The 18,876-nt window shown below is 47.9% G+C and overlaps 8 protein-coding genes across 8 annotated transcripts; 2 read left to right on the forward strand and 6 right to left on the reverse strand.

Moving 5' to 3' along the window:
* Window positions 1–377: 377 nt before the first annotated feature.
* On the reverse strand, window positions 378–2,387 carry mirB (MFS siderochrome iron transporter MirB; the record flags this gene model as incomplete). The annotated part of the gene is made up of 4 exons (XM_015548890.1): window positions 378–1,309; window positions 1,372–1,714; window positions 1,780–2,050; window positions 2,116–2,387. The coding sequence occupies 4 exons, from the start codon at window positions 2,385–2,387 to the stop codon at window positions 378–380; spliced, it is 1,818 nt and encodes a 605-aa protein (XP_015408542.1).
* Window positions 2,388–3,610: 1,223 nt separating this feature from the next.
* ANOM_003634 (GNAT family N-acetyltransferase) lies at window positions 3,611–4,198 on the reverse strand (the record flags this gene model as incomplete). Its single annotated transcript, XM_015548891.1, has 1 exon — window positions 3,611–4,198. One exon carries the CDS (start codon window positions 4,196–4,198, stop codon window positions 3,611–3,613), a length of 588 nt encoding a protein of 195 aa, XP_015408545.1.
* A 5,035-nt stretch (window positions 4,199–9,233) lies between these two features.
* On the reverse strand, window positions 9,234–10,619 carry ANOM_003635 (uncharacterized protein; the record flags this gene model as incomplete). The annotated part of the gene is made up of 1 exon (XM_015548892.1): window positions 9,234–10,619. One exon carries the CDS (start codon window positions 10,617–10,619, stop codon window positions 9,234–9,236), a length of 1,386 nt encoding a protein of 461 aa, XP_015408544.1.
* A 261-nt stretch (window positions 10,620–10,880) lies between these two features.
* Window positions 10,881–11,894, reverse strand: ANOM_003636 (uncharacterized protein; the record flags this gene model as incomplete). Its single annotated transcript, XM_015548893.1, has 1 exon — window positions 10,881–11,894. The coding sequence occupies one exon, from the start codon at window positions 11,892–11,894 to the stop codon at window positions 10,881–10,883; it is 1,014 nt and encodes a 337-aa protein (XP_015408547.1).
* A 556-nt stretch (window positions 11,895–12,450) lies between these two features.
* Window positions 12,451–13,776, reverse strand: ANOM_003637 (werner helicase interacting protein; the record flags this gene model as incomplete). The annotated part of the gene is made up of 1 exon (XM_015548894.1): window positions 12,451–13,776. The coding sequence occupies one exon, from the start codon at window positions 13,774–13,776 to the stop codon at window positions 12,451–12,453; it is 1,326 nt and encodes a 441-aa protein (XP_015408546.1).
* Window positions 13,777–14,324: 548 nt separating this feature from the next.
* ANOM_003638 (FAD-binding oxidoreductase) lies at window positions 14,325–15,009 on the forward strand (the record flags this gene model as incomplete). Its single annotated transcript, XM_015548895.1, has 2 exons — window positions 14,325–14,366; window positions 14,584–15,009. 2 exons carry the CDS (start codon window positions 14,325–14,327, stop codon window positions 15,007–15,009), a joined length of 468 nt encoding a protein of 155 aa, XP_015408549.1.
* Window positions 15,010–15,682: 673 nt separating this feature from the next.
* On the forward strand, window positions 15,683–16,327 carry ANOM_003639 (glutathione S-transferase family protein; the record flags this gene model as incomplete). Its single annotated transcript, XM_015548896.1, has 1 exon — window positions 15,683–16,327. One exon carries the CDS (start codon window positions 15,683–15,685, stop codon window positions 16,325–16,327), a length of 645 nt encoding a protein of 214 aa, XP_015408548.1.
* Window positions 16,328–16,649: 322 nt separating this feature from the next.
* ANOM_003640 (FAD-binding oxidoreductase) lies at window positions 16,650–18,457 on the reverse strand (the record flags this gene model as incomplete). The annotated part of the gene is made up of 4 exons (XM_015548897.1): window positions 16,650–17,424; window positions 17,480–17,883; window positions 17,941–18,157; window positions 18,209–18,457. The coding sequence occupies 4 exons, from the start codon at window positions 18,455–18,457 to the stop codon at window positions 16,777–16,779; spliced, it is 1,518 nt and encodes a 505-aa protein (XP_015408552.1). The 3' UTR covers window positions 16,650–16,776.
* Window positions 18,458–18,876: the final 419 nt, after the last annotated feature.

The raw sequence follows: 18,876 nt of genomic DNA on the forward strand, positions 1-18,876 counted from the left end.
TGGAATTTGATCCCCAGAGGATTCTTACACTGATACCCTACAAGAAACACACCCTTGTTCAGCCATCAATGGAGATATTATATATACCAAGAGACTTTCAAGCAAGATAGGAGAATTTGGAGCATTGTGCATAGAGATATTCATGATTGAAAATTCAGTAAGTTCCACACGTAGAGGAGTATCTGTAACATATCTAAAACAATATAAACGACTGAGTTTTCTAATGCGAGGGTACTTAGAACATGAAAATAATTAAAGACAAATAAATTACCTCCCAAGAGCAGTCACCACATTAAGCTCGACAAGAGCGACCATCCACACTACACACACAACCCACCAGACCTACGTCCAACACACCCCCGACCAAACAAAGAGCATCAGAACACAACACCCTTCGTCTGGGTCATGTTCTTCAGGTTCATGTTCCGTATCATGAAGACTGCAACGAAGGCAAGAGCCATAAGCCCAGTGCCCGCTGCCAACATCCTCGTCTGGGCATAGCCATAAGCCTTCTGGATGGCGATTCTCTCAGGGCTATTAACTGCATAGCTGAGCTGCACTGGCAAGCTGGCATAGATACTGGCCAGGTCCGGTAGCGCAGACTCAGGGAGATAGCGCACAAGCGCGGTCTCGAAGGTGTTTGTCCAGATGGCACCGGAAATAGCATTTCCCACTGCACCGCCAATACCACCGGAGACGAAGAGCACGGCCATTGCGGCGGCGACGTGTTGGTGGTCGACAGCGGCGAGCACGGCGAGCTGCATGCAGAGGATGAAGACGCTACCACCGACGGAGATGAAAATCTCGCACATGACGATGTAGCCGATGTATCCGTTCGGTTGGCGGAAGTGGATCATGAGACCCTGGGCTAAGATATAGAGAGGCACGCCGACGATCAGGAGCCATCTGAAGTAGCCGGTTCGGCGGATCAGATAGCCGACGATGAACAGCAGCACGCCCGAGACGACCTGGAACGTGCTGTTGACGTATCCTGCCTCGGCGACGCTGAGGTTGTTGACCACCTGGAGGAAGGAGGTGAAGTAGCTGTTCCAGCAGTAGTAGGCCATCATGTATACGAAGTCGAGGAGGCATGCGCCCAACACGGTCCGGTTGAGCAGGTATGTATGTTTCATGAATGGCACGGGAGCCAGGTAAACTTGATAAACGGCGAAGAAAACAAGGAGGACAAAGCCGACTACAATCATGGCAATAATGTAGTCTGACTTCCAGCCGTCTGGAGCAGAGCGGGCGAGTGTGAATGGGAGAAGGAACACGGTAAGACCGGCAGCGAACAAGATGACACCCGGCACTGTTAGCAAAAGGAAGTTAGCAACTGTAAGGCTTTGGGGGAGGGCTAGTTTGGCCACGTACGATCAAACTCTACAAGGTAGTGTATTATGTTCTGTACCAGGGTTCGGCCACTCCTTTCGTGTTTTACAAGGCCTTTCTTCTGAGCCTTGCGCAGGTTGATCTTCAACACCAGATATAAGGGTAGGGCGACCACGGGTATAATGATAGCAAAGCAGCCGAAGCCCCATCGCCAGTTGACGTGTGCTAAGAATTCTTCGGCTGCTTTGGATCCAGCAAACGCAGTGATCATCCATGGAGATGAGGTGAAAGCGAATGCTAAACCTCGATTCCTCAGGTTGGTTACGTCGGCTGCGAGGACATCCACGCTATAAGTCATACCTCCAAACCCAACTGATTGGAATACCTGGTATCCGTATGATTTGTTAGTAAATCTAAGGGCTCCAATAGTTCAAAAGAGGATCATATTACCTGTGCTGCGCAGAAGGTAGGAAGGTTGTTGGATGCCGCCATAAGAATCAGACCCAATGTGGCAATTACCAACATGAAGAGGAAGCCTTCAGCACGGCCCCAGACGTCCAGCATCTTCGCCATAGGGATATACACCGCTGATGTCATGGCACTTGCTACAATGTCGATGACAGTCAACAGGGAATGCGACTGGAAACTACTCGTGGCATAGGGTGTCAAGCTGGCGATAATTGAGGCCTTAAATCCATTAGCCAGGACATAGATCCAGATGCTATCGAGAACGGTTTGTATTAGTTATATGCAAGTACAGCAGAACGTGATGGAGGTTAGAAATACATTATCAGGACAGCGGCTAGCGCTGTCTTGGACCAAGCCAGAGTAACAGCCTCGATATCCTTGACACCACGCTGTGCACCTTCGCTGGGTAGTGATTTATCATCATCGCTACTTTCCGTGTTATTTTGAGGTGAGCCAGTGCCAGCCTCCTTGTCGTATGGAGCTGCATTGACGGCTACCGGAGTTTCGATATCTTCCACGGCTGGAGCGTCATGATTGCTGCTGGACTTCTGACGTCCAACAAGCTGTTGAAACCTATTTCCGATTGCCATCGTTGTTGGATCGACCCAGTGAAGACGCAAGGAGCAGGCAACGGAAAGCGAATGATAAAAGAGCGAGGAGCCGAAGCTTTTAAGCTGGTGTGCAGACCCAGCCGAACGGTAGCCCTTGCAGCTTCAAGGATCAGCTGGTACGTCAAAAAAAATAGAATTTTAATCTCATCTGATAAAAAGTAAGATTAGCCGGGTGGTCCATGTTCACCGAGATCGGCAGTTTGGGTACTGGTTCGAGAATCAGGTCATACGGGGCGAACCGGGGAGACCGTTCGGAAATTTCTTGGGTCAAATTTATCTGATTGATTGATTAGATCCGAGTTCCTAGGCAATTAGCAAACAGAAGCTTGGATGTGGGGTGACAATAAGTCAACTGATTTGACGCTGGCTGGTCTTCCATATGTGGCGTGTATCCATGCACATTTCCCACATGGATCTCGACTTGGCTTCTCACGCATCGGAATTTATCTGCCGTGCGCAGTCTACTATCTTTAATAACATGAGATCTGTACACAGCAGAAGGGAGCTACAGGGGCCTCCCAGCTTGTCTCGATGCACGTTCACACAAGGGCCTTGAAAGTAATGAAACAGACGCTAGCTGGGCGAACACCAAACAAAAATGAGAAATGAAGAAAAATGAACAAGCAGGTAGCGTGTATGAAACATTCTAGCATGTTTCTGTGATAGGTTGGCATACAATGCTGTTACAACTTAATACGAGCAGCCAAGTCCTAAGATTACGCCTAGCTCCAAGCTAACAGCGCACTATTACCAGGCTGCCTTGATATAGCCCAAGTTGCTGGAAGAGTCTCACGTAAAGTCGCACAATACTTAGTCATAACTGGTGGTAATTAGGGCTATAGAGAATTCTGCGATGTTACTGTTCTGTGATCCGGGTAGTACAGCGTTCCAAGTTCATAACACGCAGCCAAGCTGATTCAGAGCCCAGGACAGAGCACTACTGACCTAAATCCAGCGGAGGGCCTTGGCATATTGCACCATTCGGCCTTGGCTAATAGCCGAGCAGAAGCAAGGGAGATTCTGAGAGAGGTACTTTGCCCCAACAAGGGTGGTGAAAAACCTGTTGAGCTATCACGTCTAGATTTGCCGAGGGCCTCATTTGACATTATTTGTCGTGGTCAAGGTATTTCATTGATCGTTAGAAGGTTTTTGTAGCCCATATATCCCAGGCTCAATTGACTTGAAAAAAGGATTGGGAACAACTATTGTACAGGAACCAACGACACCCATTCATCCTTCGTAATCTGATACCGCACCTCGCCTTCTTCAATGCCAGGAGGCGGGTTATCGTACTTGTTGTGAAAGGTATAGGCATGTTTTAGCCCACAAGCTGCCATGACCGCCCGAGAAGCCACATTCACGGCCATCGTCTCGCCAAACACCTCAGTTAGACCTAATTCCCGGAAAGCGTACCTCAACAACTCGCGCGATCCTTCCTTCGCGTAGCCCTTCCGCCAAAACTTCGGTAAAAGACGGTACCCAAACTCTGCTCGCTCACTGCTGAATTCCTCTGTGCCTTCGCGTTGACTAGGAGCCAGTACCCACCACCCAACAAATTCGCCGCCGGTGAAACCGACCCAGCACCCGAAGCCGGGTACGAGGGTTGCGGCATGGAGGAGCCATTTGTGAACCTCGATGGCTTGGTTGTGGTCAAGTGGCGTTCCAAACCCGATGTATTTCATGACTTCCGGATCTTTGTCCAGCATCATGGTGAAGTCGAGGTGCTCGGGGCCGAGGGGCACCAGTTCGAGGCGCTCAGTGCGCAACGCTACTTGGGTCTTGGTAGCCATGGGAGGACGTATATTTTGAGCTAGCTATGTGCAGAGGCTCTGTTCTTCTTGCAGATATGGTTGTACAACTCAAGCTTTTGCGCATGTTCACTCCCCCCTTATATACTTACGATTTGGCTAAGGATTCGGAGCACGTTTGCAGGTTTGCTAAGCCCCAGTCTGACTGAGACGGCCTCACCTTGTACTGTAAAGAAACGACAGTAAGCTCAATTCTACTGTTGATCTACTCCAAGTGGGTAGTAAGTCATGCTTGGAGCCAAGCCATTCTGGATAAGGGGTGTATGTTCATGTCCATGTGCATTCAGCTATTGCGGTGCTCATTGGCCCTCGTCGACGATCTTACCTGCATTTCTTGCAGCCGTCGATTAACCCACAGGGACAGAACCAGATAAGATTTAGCGATACCGCTGGCGGTCGTCTTTTTCACTCCCTAGGAATGGGTCAAACATCTCGCTACCCATGTATACACTACGGCGCCAAGGGTCTGCAGGAGATGACGCTCTGTTTGGTTGGTAAAAATGCCGTAAAACCATGGACTGTGTTACCTTGCGTGATTGATAAGGATGATCAACATACACTTTCCCAGGTCAGACGATACGGTCGAAACCTGTGGACCAGTGAAGAGGACAGGACAAGGGCCTCGGACCCATTCGAGCTCTTAGTAGCAGTTTAGCACTTCCAAATTAAAGGACGCTCTCACAGCCATTTCATATTTACACAGGCTCCCTACTACTATGTAGCCTCTGTTCATACGGAGTTGTTCAGCCTTGGAAAAGTACTGCAGTCGATAACAAAGCCAGGTTACCTCTTAGAGCAGAAAATAGTGGACAGCTTTCGAGATCAATATTGCATGCTGTACGGAGTATATGAGACTGAGTATACGAGAGCAGGTGATGATTAAAAGAGCCATCGTGAGTGGAACGATATATGGAGTAGTTGGGATTGGCAAAAAGTCAATTTGGCCAAGATTGGTACTGTTTCAATATGACCCGATACCATACAGTTTGTCATTTACATATGTTATTTACTCTCCTGACAATACCATCTTGGCACTAAGCCGCCGGCATCAGATTAGATGGATCGATAAGATTAGACTAGAAAGGCCCGTCCTTGGCAATTAGGCCTATCTTGGTACGGACCTCACAGGATCGAGAATTGCAGGATTCAACCCCTGCAACATGTGCTAAAGCCTGTACGGAGGATGCAGTCTACGGAATACTTCCGTAGGCCTTATCTCCTATGTTATTTCATGCAAGAAATAAATGTAACGCAACCCCCACTGCCTATCTCTTACTGAGCACTAGTGTATATAGAACAAGCGTATCAGTGCTACACTCTTAGTAAAAGAGCTCTACGGATTAGTAAATTTTTGGGGTAAAGGATCCCCAGGAGTTCTGGGGATGGAGAATTGGAGTAGGTAGTGGATCCTTGAGTATAGTGGTGCCATATTACTGTACCCTTTTTAACCGCTGAAAAATCGTAAATTCGTAATGATTTGCTTATGCTTGGCAACCCTATGCCCAGGATGCCCAGAGGCTCGGCCCCGTCTATTATAGGCTGAGGTTTTTACGCGAGCGCTCGCGTGTAACGCTTTAGACTTTTTTCCATCTATATGAAATTAATTATTTGCCAGGGATCGCTGCTACCAATTACTGAAATAAGTAGACCTATCCCACCATCTAATACTGGTTCATGTAATTTTGTCTAGTGGTATCAATATAATTAGGTAGAGGTAACATGTGTAATGAGTCTGTTTTCGTTGTCGCACAGGGTTTAACAGGAATATGATTGCTGTGAGAATCAGTTAGGTTTCTGTCGAGCTAATGGCCTATGATTATGTAAATCTTTTGCACATTTTTTCTATCAGGTTGCTTAGAAAAGGCTCCTTACTTTCCTTCTTTTTCTATAATTTTCTTTTTTTTTTTTTTTGCACCGTATCCCGATGATGTCAGGCTTGAACCCGTTCGGTGAGGCTTCGGAGGCATGCTGAGTCCTGACTCTACCTGACCCGCAGTACCCGCTTGCGGCTTTTGCCGCTTTTGCGGTACAGATCGTGCGGATCAAGTCGACGTAGCGAGGTCGGTTAACTTGTGGTGGGGTCCAGTGTGTCTGTAAAATTTTTTCTGCAATGCGAACTACGGCACGTCGCATCAGACTCATGAGGATACAGGCACCGGTGCTCTTGCTGCAGGGGACCTAGAGAGTCCATTCCTAGGGTTTTCGCCCTCTGTGCTCGCCCTCTAGTCCACCATGAGGCCTCGGTAATAGACCTTGGTCCTCAATATGGTAAATGGAAAGTGTAAAATCCTTATCTCTGAAGCCCGTGCGTACTTTATCAGCCTTTCACCCTTTGCCCAGGTAGCAATCACTCGATCCCAGTGCTACCACTAGATGGGTGTACATTCGGAGGAATTTGTGGCATACAGTCTCATATAACTGCCAGGATTATGGGGCTACCATGCACAAGCTACTCAGGATATCCAGTCCTGCTTGGGTAAGGAGATAATGTTTCGTCAGTAGCTTGACTGACGGTCATGTTTACCTTACCTTGTCATCAATCACAGATGACTGTGCCCTGATTGCTCAACGTTGTGCCTTCGAATACGAGGGTTCATGTATACCTGCAGTATTGGACTCAGATCCCATTTCCTAGCTCATAATAACATTGCTCCTCTGTCACTAAAGAGACGGGGGCTTTATTTTGAAGATACACCGTTCTAGATAAAGGACTATATATCTACACGCGACACAATGTTAAGCAACAAAGTGTAGGCATTTCCGCGTCAAAAGCTGTGCGATATCACCGCCCATGATTTGTTGAATAGACACTCTTCACTCTTTGGGAATCGTTGTAACCATTACGACTTGTCGATTTACAGTATTTTAGCTGTCCACAGAACGATTCAATAACTGAACAATTTGATTCTTTTGAGCGGTGAAGTCTTATAGATCGACGTGTTCCCAAACATAAGCTAAGCCAGGACCTACAACTAACAATCTAGATGACGATAACTCCAAAATAAATCAATGCCGTTATCATCGCAAACTTAGTAGATGACCGGAGGATCCAGTGTGTGAATTACTGGCATCTCCGCCAGAAACACCAGTGCGAGTGTGTTTTGTATTTCCTCCTCACGCGTCGTATCAAGGTATGTGCGCTCCCATCTGATATTGTCTGGTGAAATCTTGGGAGTGAGTATGTTCTTGGCATAGTCATCCTTTGTCTTGGGGTTGGGAACAAACTCGCAGCCCCAAATGAGCATTTTTTTGTCTTTAGAATCCCATTGTTTCGGGATCAGTGCTATAGATTCTCCCAGATAAACGACCCCGCGGCCTTCAGGAAGTCGAAATTTGCTTGGGTAGTTTGCACGCTTCAGCAATTCGTTGCAACTCATTGTGAAAGAGTATTTGCCCTTATATTCTTCCCTGGTAAATATAATGTCTTCAGGAAACAGTTTCCGAGCCAAGAAGTTGATATCATGCACATCGGTCAAAGGTTTCAAGGCCTTCAGGCGAGCTACTGAAGTTTCGGCATTGACAGACACACGAGAGAAACAAATGCCATTTCCCTGGGACAGTCGAAATGTTCCACATACCCACGTCATCAAGCTCTTTACTGTCAGCTGAAGGTTTTGGCTCACTGAGACAATGATTCGGTCATGTAGAGCGAGAAGTAACATATATTCCCTTGATATGCATTGTACTGTAGATATGATCAGATACTGATACCGAGCAACTATTTCACTCGTTAACTCACGGTGTATGCTGCAACCAAGTATGTGTTCTTCGGGCCTGGCCAATTGGGTCAAAAGTTCCATCAGATAAACCAAACCACCACCGGCCGAATTTTCAAGTCGTTCTCTGCAAGTTGCTACATCGACATGATATCGGGTTCTCTTTAAGGTCGTTCTGTGAAGCGGTAAAGCAACCTTCTTGAGGTATTCCGGAAATTCCCACCGATAAGTGGTTGTGTAGTGCCGGCTGCTATCCCCGTCGCTTATATTTCTAAAGCTATCTAAATCTTTCAAAATGTTATTTCCTTCTGAACCGAAGCAGAGTGTAGCAAAAACGTCAGAAAGGGCTAGTGATGGGAGAGAAATAATTTACCTTCTTGACTGAGCTTGATCATTCTCAGGACAGTCGGCGCATCGGAGCAGGGTCCGAGAATCTTCACCGATGTCAGTGCTGGAGCGTCCTTTTTTTTGTCAAATTCCTTCACAACTCTAGCTAATCTATCCTTGTATTCTCCCGTCAGAAGCAGTTCCTTATACTTATCAGGGTCTATTTGATCCCCTTTGGCTTCTTCAAAGAGTGACCTGGCCTTTCCAAAGACTCTCACAGCTTCTGGTAGTGACATAGACATGATGCATAAAAAAGCTATTACACCAGTCTTGGTTGTTCGAGAATGGAAAATGAAAAGTAGTCAGATTACCTCTAGGGTTTGAGCAAAGCGATCACAATGGAAAAGTAAACAAGATCTTAGAAAGTAGAAGTCAGGAAAAGAATATATATCCATACTTTATAAGTGACTAACATCTTTTCATCACCTTCTGCAGGAGCTGTCCTGCTAATACGGGGTTCACCGAATAACTGTATGTTGAATTCCAGTTGTGACTATGCAACTTCATACTAAATCAATCACAGCTAGGAGCTTTCAGTGATATTTTTTGGTATTCCCCTGCGGCTGTTCTATTGAGTACGCCTGTCGGCATTACTCGGTGTTGATCTGAATTATTCCACCCTGAAATCGCAAGGAGCCCAGTATAGTAAGAAAAAGTGGCGATGTATGCATGCTCCCATGGAAGATACCTAGGATAGTTGTCCAACAATAAATCCAGCCGGGAATTTACCACATCGATGAAACATATGCCGCAGCGAACAAAGAACCCTCAGCCTTATCGAGGTGGGCCATTCCATGTAGTCTTTGTTTAGACGTACATCTTACTCGGCATATTCGGGAACTTGGTTCACACCTGCAACACCTTGATGAGTGTGTTTGCGCATCATCTATTATTAGTCATTGGCCTTCATACTGTCACCCAAGGACCAACAACCATCCTTTCCGGAGCATATGATGGATCCAAGATGACGTATCATCAGTAGTATCACGGGCTATCCAAATTTCCTCGAGAAGCTCAAGAGCGTGGAGGTTCGCCGGCAATCGATTCATAGAATACAAAGCGCGAAGTCGATTCCGAACATCATTTCTCAGCCTGTTATCTTCTCTTTTTAGTTCTGAGCCAGCTGTGAGAATTGGGAGAGACTGGAAGTTCAGATAATTTGAGGATGTTGGGATTTGGAGAAGATGATCGATAGTGTCTAGAGCATAACGATGGATCAAAGGTTCCAGATCAATCTCCTCGAGACACGGGTTCGTGAAGGCATCATTCCATCCGCAGATCCGATATAGCAGAATTAATCCATGCTTTCGTAGTGACTCATACAGAAGCGTCAAGGTAGGCTCGGTTGATGGTGCGCTCCACAGGTACAGCTGTTTTTCTAGTATTGTCTCTCGGGTGAACGATCGGCGTCCTGAATGGAGGAGCTGTCGACAGTATCGGCCCAGGTTCCCCAGAATGAAGATAAGGTCTGTACAGAACCCGTACATTGGATGATGCCAATGTCCAATTTGTTGCACGGCTAATGATAGGCCTGGTGTATCTAGAGCTTGTTGTTCGTCTGGATGCACGAGGTACGAACATCCCATATCCCAATACAGATACATACCCAGGCAAAGTCTAGAAAATGGATTTAGATCCCAAGGATGCGACGTATCCTCGAGCATTTTATGAATCAACGTGCGTGCGGCAAGCAGATGCCATTTCCCAAAATCAGTCATGTCCCGATCAGCTCCATGCGATAACGCCAGTAGCAACGCAGTAAGCATTGACAGGAGTGGTCGCGTCTTCCCAGTCCCTAGCTCGTTTCGGAACGATGCCAGGGCTTTCCCTCTCTCCTCGAGAGCGATGCGTGCCACTTCTGCAGAGAAATACTGTTCATGACGGGCGCTTACGGACTGGATGATATGCACCAGGGCCGGAGATTCCTGTATGTATTCCAACACAGGGAAGGAGAACGGATTGTTTTCAGGATCAATCACTAGTATTTGGCACACTCTTTCTAGCCAGTATTGCAGGAGCCGCCGATTGACGATGGTGTCCACATGCGATGAGTACCAACGCGTCTCGATTTGCCACTGCGATAGGCGAGGCGTCGAAGAGCAAATTAAACCGCGACGGACGCAGCGCAAGCATACTGGAAAAGTCTCGTCACATTTGACTCGCCTTGCTTTGCACTCTCGGCATCCTAGTTTGCTTTTAGGCCTTCGCCTTGGCGCGGTCGGCTCTTCGTCTTGAGATCGTTCTTGGCTCGTTGGGGACAAGCATTTGACCGGCTCAAAGCGTACGCGGAAGAACGACATCGTTGCAGTCGCTAGCTCTCGTCCGTGGCCTAGCTGCGTGTGGTGTTACTTGCAGGACAAGTGTCTGTGGCGAAAAGAATAAATCATCACAGCAAAACGTGGTTGCGATCGGAAACGACCTCGTCTTGGCGGCCCACAGTTGTCGATCATCTACATCGTGTTTTATGAGAAGATATATACAGTAAGAGGAAAGAATGTCTGTTCGAAACTCCCTATAATAAAATGGACAAAGTCCCCCATCACTCGTATCTCGATAAGGCACTACGCAAGCCAGGAATGAATAACACCCTGAGCAGCCTCCCACAACCAGGCATCGTGCAATTTAGCCGAATGATCAAAGCCATGCTCGCCATCCCTAACAACAAGCTGGAACCGCAAGTTACAATCAACCTCCTCAATCTTATCCCTCAGTATATAGCTCCCCTCAACAGGAACAACGGAGTCATTGCGTCCGTGAAGCACCAGAACTCCTCCTCTTGGGAACCTAGCACCTGCATCAAGTCTCTCAAGAGGATAAATTTCAATAGCATCACCCGGAAAGAACTGCCCAAAAAGCCCATGCTGACAGACCGAAAACATCAATTGAGTTCTCTTCGCATCTGTAGGTGCCGAAACGACAATCTTGTTACTAGTGGCTTCTTCTTGTTCACGGATTTGCTTAATATGACGCGCTAGGGTGTCTCGCGGTGTTGCAGGCATCGAAAACACGGCCTTTTCCGTCTGGTCGGTAAAGTGAGGGGATTTTACATCGACTAGAGGGTAGACTGCATTGACGGCCCGGATCTGTTCAGGATGGCTCAGTCCCATTTGAATGCTGAGGTAACCTCCGGCGCTATCCCCTGCCGTGAGGATGCGGTTCAGGTCTGGCTGGATGCTTCCTTGGGTGTGCTCGATTAGGAACTGTGGAAGGGATTTGTGCATCCAGTTCCAATGATCTTCGACATCTTCCAGTATATCAAAGATTGTGGCCTCTGGGAGTAGTCGATAATTTGGAGAGACAATGATGGCGGAGTACTCCTTCGAGAGCTCCAGATACCAGGGGTTAAAGAAAGGTGGGAAAAGACTGTAGCCGGCGATGAGACCACCACCATGATATCGCAAAAGGACGGGACAATTGACGGTGTTCTGTACCTTCTCCGATGGTGGCGATAAAGTCTTAGGGTAAAGAATATCCGTTGTGATTTGGTGCCCGTGTACGGTTTTGTAGGTTGTGGTGAGGATTGTGAAGTCGGAGAAGCATGATATATCACTCGATTCTAAATTGATTGCTTCCATTGTAATTGCTCTATGTGTTGGGGACAGGCCTGCCGAATTAGTAGGTATACGGTGATTTTTTCAATGAGTTAGTATCTCTCACCAATTGGAATAAGAACCTCTATATTCGATGGATTGCTAAATCCAGCAGGGGGCGGAAGAATCTCTTTTTGAAGATCTCAATAAGCATTATTAATCTTCCCCTAGCTTCCTCAGGGCTTCATCAAGTCCTCGCGTTCTGTACCAAATAGGAAGTTCAAGTGGGTCACCACATCTGCGCCACAGGCTCCAGATAGGCTCGACTTTTTATTTGTTGTACTTTTACAAGAAATAAAGGGTACAAGTTTACGTTTTTCTCCAGGGTTTAGAAGGAGATAAGTCGCTGCGGCTACCCTCCATGATATGTATTCGTTTGTGTCCATAGCTATACAGTATGCCGAACCTCTAGTAAGCAGCAGATCTGAATTTACTATTGGTGAGAACAGCTCATAGCCGAAGGTCTCCTTTACTCGGAGTAGTGAATATTTATTACTAATTAAGGAAGTGCGAAGCAGTATAAGTATGTGCCAACGAGTTATCAATAGGTGAGGTCAGGGTCTCTCTTGAACAAGAAATCAGTATCTTCCAAGAACTTCCGACCCTCCAGACATTCAGGTAGGAAGTTCACTTTCCTTCTCTTATACCCTGATTGATGTGCAATACCTTCTTCAACAATCGCTTTGGCTTCCGAACTAATAGGAAGAAGGTGATATGGAATGGACGCATCAGCAGCCCCAGGCTCCTTCAGACAAGCAAAAGCATTATTCAAGCCTCTATATGAACGAGTGCTCTTCTTCGATAAGCACAGCATAATAACCAACTGCGCCAGCGGGGCCTGTGCATCTAGTATGTCCAGCTTCTCAAGCACGGAGTATACGGAAGTTGCGTATGTCTGCAAGACATTGTTAGCAAGCCCAATGTCCTCCGATGTTGCTACAATAAGACGACGCGCGATGAATAGTGGATTTTCACCGGACTTGAGCATTCTCGCAAGGTAATACAGTGCAGCATCTGCATGACTGCCTCGGATTGACTTGTGGAAGGCCGAGATAGTGTCGTAATGTTGGTCACCCGAGCGATCGTAGTTAAGATGCATTGTGAGTGAATTTCTCAACCTTTCCCCTGTCATTCCGTCTCGTTTAGACAAGTCGTGCGCCATCTCCAGGAGATTCAGTGATAATCGACAATCCCCATCAGCGAAGCTTGACAGATATCCAAAAAATCCATCATCCAGGAGGTGGGAGTGTAAGCCCCGTTCTTCAACTACTCGGTGAAGCATATTCTGTACGTCCGCGTCTTTCGGCTTGGTGAGCGTATAAACTATACATTTGTAAACCAGTCCATGCCGAATTGTCAAAGATGGATTCTCTGTGGTAGCTCCGATCAGAGTAATGCGACCGTCCCGGATGGCATTGAGGAGTATGTCTTGCTGCGGCGTGGTAATACGGTGTATCTCATCGCAAAACACAATAGACGGTTTTCGCTCTGTGTCCACATCCTTCGAGGCCCTTGCAATGATACTTCTGTACTCTGTCATTGTCGTGATTGTGCTGCCGATCTCATAGAATCTTCTCCTCGAGACAGACCCAATAATGCGGGCGATGGTGGTCTTGCCAGTTCCCGAGCTCCCCCAGAGTATCATGTTTGGAACGTTGTCCTCTTGAACACGTTGGCGGATATTTCCATTAGACCCTACAAGGTGAGTCTGGCCGACAATATCGTCGAAGCTTCTAGGGCGAACACGCTCCGCCAACGGTGCATTGTCGGACTTGAGTGATTTGCTTGTATGTTCGGTCTTGTGATCCTCTTTCCCTTCCTCGCAGCTCTTATGCTGGCCGGATTTTCTCTTCGTGCTCTCTTTCATCCGTGGCCTGGCAGTCGGTATGGTAGGTTGGGTATTATCAAATTGTTTTTTATGATCAACAGCATCAGTGAATGAGGGTTTAGAGGGATCTGGATTTGGTACAAGAGATAGCTGGTTAGAGAATGACACCGGTTCATGGAACGCTTTGCATCCAGAATCGAGGTGGTGGTTGATTTTTGCCAGAAGAACAGTCTTTTGGCATATTGGACATTCAACCATATCTGAGTATTGTTTAGACTTTTCGTGCTCTCGTCACCGTGTGTAAGCATGCACAAGAAGGTCAGAAAGCACGTAAAGCACAACAACACGCGAAGATTATAGTAGAATTCACCCATGTAGCGATATCTACCTATTACAAAATGGCGGCAAATTCCGATCGCTCACAGCTTGGTTCAATATCAAAGACCCACTTTCTCGCATTCTGTACAAATATGGAAGGTCAAGTGGGCCCTGATGGAAACTGGATCGACCAAAAGAAAAACACAGTACCAACTATTGGATCCAGAGTAATGATGGTTGAAATCTTCAACGTACAACTACTCCACAGCATGGCCCAGCTCTCACTGGCACCAGCCAGGATGATCCGCCTCGTAAGTCACGTCGCCGTGGGATACAAACGCAATAGCCGGCGTTCTAAGTGGAAGACACCAAACACCTAGGCAGTGTTTTACAGATACAGGTTAGAAAGATGGATATTCCTTTGCCGTCCGTATCTAGTAAATATAAGAGACAGGCCAGGACTTAGCATAAGCATATAAACCTTCTTCACTCATTCCGTTCTAAATATGATCCAGCACCAATCACCAGTTATTCAAGAACTATCGAGGTTCACCACAACCCTTCAAATACTACCGTGTGTCCTATAATCGCGCCCTCAGGGATCAGCCCTTGGCCATCGTCCGCCCCCGGACAGAGGAAGAAATCTCGCAAATTGTGCAAGTATGCTCCGCCGAACGTATACGTCTCGCCATCCGCTCTGGGGGACACGATTTCTTCGGTCGCTCACTAGTCGCTGGTGGGATCGTTATTGACATGCGAGCTACAGATTCCATCATCGTCTCCCCAGATAGGGCCAGAGCACGCGTGGGCGGTGGAGTCATTGCAGGAACATTACAACAGTCTCTGGCCGCTCACCGGCTTTTCACACCAACGGGTCAATCGAAAACCGGCGGCTACGTTTCCTGGGCCTGTGGCGGCGGATTTGGATTCTATGTAGGAACATTCGAGGGCTGAACCCCCAGCTCGGGGCAATCATTTCACGCCATCTCCCAATCCACCCGCTATCAGCAGTCGTTGTCCACAACAATCATGGCAAGGGCGTAAGGAAAGAAGAGTCTCGTGATTTTAGCGCATGATTTCCTAGAAGATTCCCGCATGTCATCCTAGGGTTCCATGAGGGAACATATGCCGGTGCGGAGGTTAGCTCTGATACTACTACAGAGGCCTCTGGTTGGCAAAACAGCTGAGAAAAGAGATTGAAGAGCGTGGACTTGCGTTGGACGGGGGATTTCCGAGCTTTTTCCCGCCGAAACAGATCGAGGTGGAGCAGTTCTTTGGTACGCAAGCTGCAAAAGGCTCACGCGCTTGCAAGGCAGACTCGATCCGGTCAGGTTTTCAGTGGTGGCACGGTTAAAGATTTATGATCTCTCCCCATGATAATAGGTATCTAAAGCATGCAAGCACGACAACGCTATGTATGGCACTTGAATGGTGGAAATGGTGATAGCGGAAAAACTAGTAGATCTCCACGATGAGTCACTTTGGATGACTCTGACAGATAATCAATAGTCCAACACCAGATATTTAAGATAAGAACCCCGCTCAACACCTCTCAGCTTCAACCCCAACCCCAACCAACTCCAAGTCATAGTATACTCAAGTAAAGCACCCAGCGCACCAGCCCAAAATGCCCAGTATCAAATTCTTCTACTCCCCGGACGCCTGCTCCATCATCCCACACATCCTCCTCCATGAAACAAAGACCACTTTTGAAGCCATCCGAATCGAAATGGAAGGAACCGATCTCAGCTTCCCCGAGAGCTTCCGCAAAATCAACCCTAAAAGCCGCGTCCCTGTAATCGCCCTCGACAACGAGGTCATCACGGAAGTCCCGGCCGTCTCAACGATTATCTCTAGCCTGACACCGGAAGCACACCTCCTGGGCCGAACCCCGATCGAGACGGCCCGGGTTCATGAATGGATGAATTATGTAGCTGGGACAGTGCATGCGGGAGGTATTAGCCATGTCTTCCGGCCGGGGCGGTGGACTGTTTCGACGGAGGAGAAGGACTTGGAGATGATTAAGAGGAGAGGATTGGAGATTTTGCGGAATTGTTTTCCGTTGATTGAGGAGAGGTTAACCGGGGAGTATGCCGTTGGGGAGGACTTTACTGCTGCTGATGCGTTTTTGTATTTTGCTTATCGCTGGGGAGTCACAGCAGAGATTGACATGCAGGTGTATGCCAAATTTACGCAGTTAGCGCGAAGAGTTGAGGGAAGGGAGACGGTGCAGACAGTGCTGAGGAGCGAGAGGATTCATTCTCTCTTTTGACTCATATAGGATTTATTTGTCAAAATTCCTGTGCATATCTTTTCTCGCGCGCTCTTTGTCGATGACATGACATCCACTTCGTTGCTCCTCTTATAATCTCCAGTCACAAGTTCCTTATTAGAAGGTTTAACCATAGAATTGCAGGCAAAGAATACATACATCCTTCCCAAGAGGCTCCTAACTAGTGCCAGCCGGCTTCACAACCGTGGCATCATTATCTACTTGGTATTTGCGTTCATGGGAATGTGCTAGGAATCCCTTGTGCATATACAGAGCTGATTTCAGCCTGACAGACCATGTGATGATATATTAATAAAGTAAAAAAGGTTCCTCGGTATTAACGTCCAAATTAAAAATTAGACTATACATTACTTATGTAAAACGAAGATCCTAAAAACACGAGGCCAGAAACACCGTGCAAGATGCAAAATATCAAAACTATACAATATCTACCAGTCCGCGGCAGGGATGGGGGCATAAAATCCGAACCGGTTCTCAGGATCGTACTTCCTCTTCAACGCGGACAGCTTGCTCTGTCTCCATGGCTCATATCCATAGATGGTCTCCAGCGGCTCGTCGCCAGATGCGTAGTTCACATACACGTGCTTCTCAGCCTCGCCGCTTCCCTCGTGGAAGATATCGCGCACGCGGTCACCGAAGGCATCAGCTGCAGGCCGGGCCGTCGCATTCTCGAAGATAATGACAGAGGAGACAAGAATGGTGTCATCACGGTGAGGGTAAGCGGTGGAGGCTTCATCAATGGCCTGGACGCCTTGGTTGGAGTACCCCTCGAGCATGATGGTAGAATGTTCGAAGTCAGGGTTGGCCACGGTCTCCTCAGCGAAGGCATTGAATGCGGCGCGCAGCGCCTCCAAGTTGTAGCTCTTCAGGTTGATAGGGAAACGGACAATTTGGGGGCCTTCGGCACCCTTCTCACAGGTGCGTGAACTCATGTCGAATTCTGTCCACTTGGTAATGTTCGCGTAGGGGCCGGAATGTGTGACGGTCTTCACAGGGGCAAAGTTGAGTAGAGACACCGATACCGTTGGGTCCAAGGTTTCGACGCCCTCCTGCAGGACGAAGATGTCGATGATGGGCTAGCAATCCACGATTAGTCTCATGAGCATCTGCGACAGGGGTCGAGTGACTTACATTGACAGGATCCAGCTCCGCGTCGCGGGAAATGGTAGCCCAGTACATCACATCAACGCGCTGTCTGCCACTATCGCCGAGGATGTTAAGGTACTGGAAGAGAAGCTCCAACTTGTCTTGGGTGTAAGTATGCTTGACAAAGGACCAGACGCCATTGTTCGGGACGTCGTAGATCTTCTGGGTGACAGAGGTCACAATGCCAAAGTTGTGGCCAGCGCCCTTCATCGCCCAGAACAGGTCAGACTCGGGCCCGTCTCGCGACACGGTCCGAATCTTTCCATCAGCAGTCACGACTTCTAAGGAAACAAAGTTATCGGCAATCAGGCCATGGCGACCTTGCAGGTACCCATGGCCTCCACCGAGAGCCGGTCCGAGGAATCCAGTGCAGTCACAGACACCGGTCACTTTGAAGATGATCAGCGGATGCCCACCAGGAGGCAATTATTCATGTCAGTACTCACCGGTCTGTTTGCCGGCTGCCCACAAGGCCTCAATAACCTGGTGCGAGAGGATACCACCCCCAAAGGTGGCAGTGTCGCCTTTCTCCGAGATGTCAACCGTGTTCAGCTTGTGCAGCCAAATCTCAATTCCCTGGTGAACATTTTCCAGGCTGTCAATGTTTCCATGGGCACCACCGATGGCAATGAATGGTACATCGTGTTCGGTGGCATATTTCACCTAGTTTTCATCAGCATATGGTGACGCCCACGATGCCTGAGAGAAACCCACCGTCTCAGAAACATCATACTTGTTCGCAACCTCCACCACCACGCTGATGTTCGGCTTGCCATATTGCGACCAGCGCGCAGTAGCATTATTGAACGCATCATTTCCAGGGAAGTAAATGCTCGCACCACTTGACAGCTTCCCACCAAGCTCAGATCCAATGGCAGCATCAGATTGTTGAGCGTGACATTCCCTGAGAACTGTCGCGTAGAGAAGGCTGGACGCCCAAAACTTGAGTGACCTCGTAACCATGTTGGCGATATGTGGCAAAGCCCGTGTCGTGTCGTGTCGTGTCGTGTCGTGTTGATGCTCAGAAAAAATCTCTCGAACGGCTCGTGAAGCGCGCCATCTTTATAATGCAGCGCGCTGTCCCGAGAATGTAGGCTCAATGGTCGCTCTTCCTGCATTCGGATAGGCCAATCCGAGTTCAAAAATATGCACATCCCTTGCTGCGAGGATTGTGCATTATTGCATATCGCCCGGCATACCTCCTGAGTCAATGCTGGCTGTCTTCGGTCAATTTTCGTCTAAGATATCCTTTCCATTGCTGTTATGATGTATGCATGTCTTGTGGCATGACAGGCACAGGTTTCATAGGCGGATTGCCGCAGCTGCCATCTCACTGCTGCGGTTCTCTTGGTGTTTATTCCCTTGTTTTCGTTTTCCGTTGA

The sequence above is a fragment of the Aspergillus nomiae genome (genome assembly GCF_001204775.2).
Source record: "Aspergillus nomiae NRRL 13137 chromosome Unknown contig00075, whole genome shotgun sequence".
In the NCBI taxonomy this organism is placed as follows: Eukaryota; Fungi; Ascomycota; class Eurotiomycetes; order Eurotiales; family Aspergillaceae; genus Aspergillus; species Aspergillus nomiae.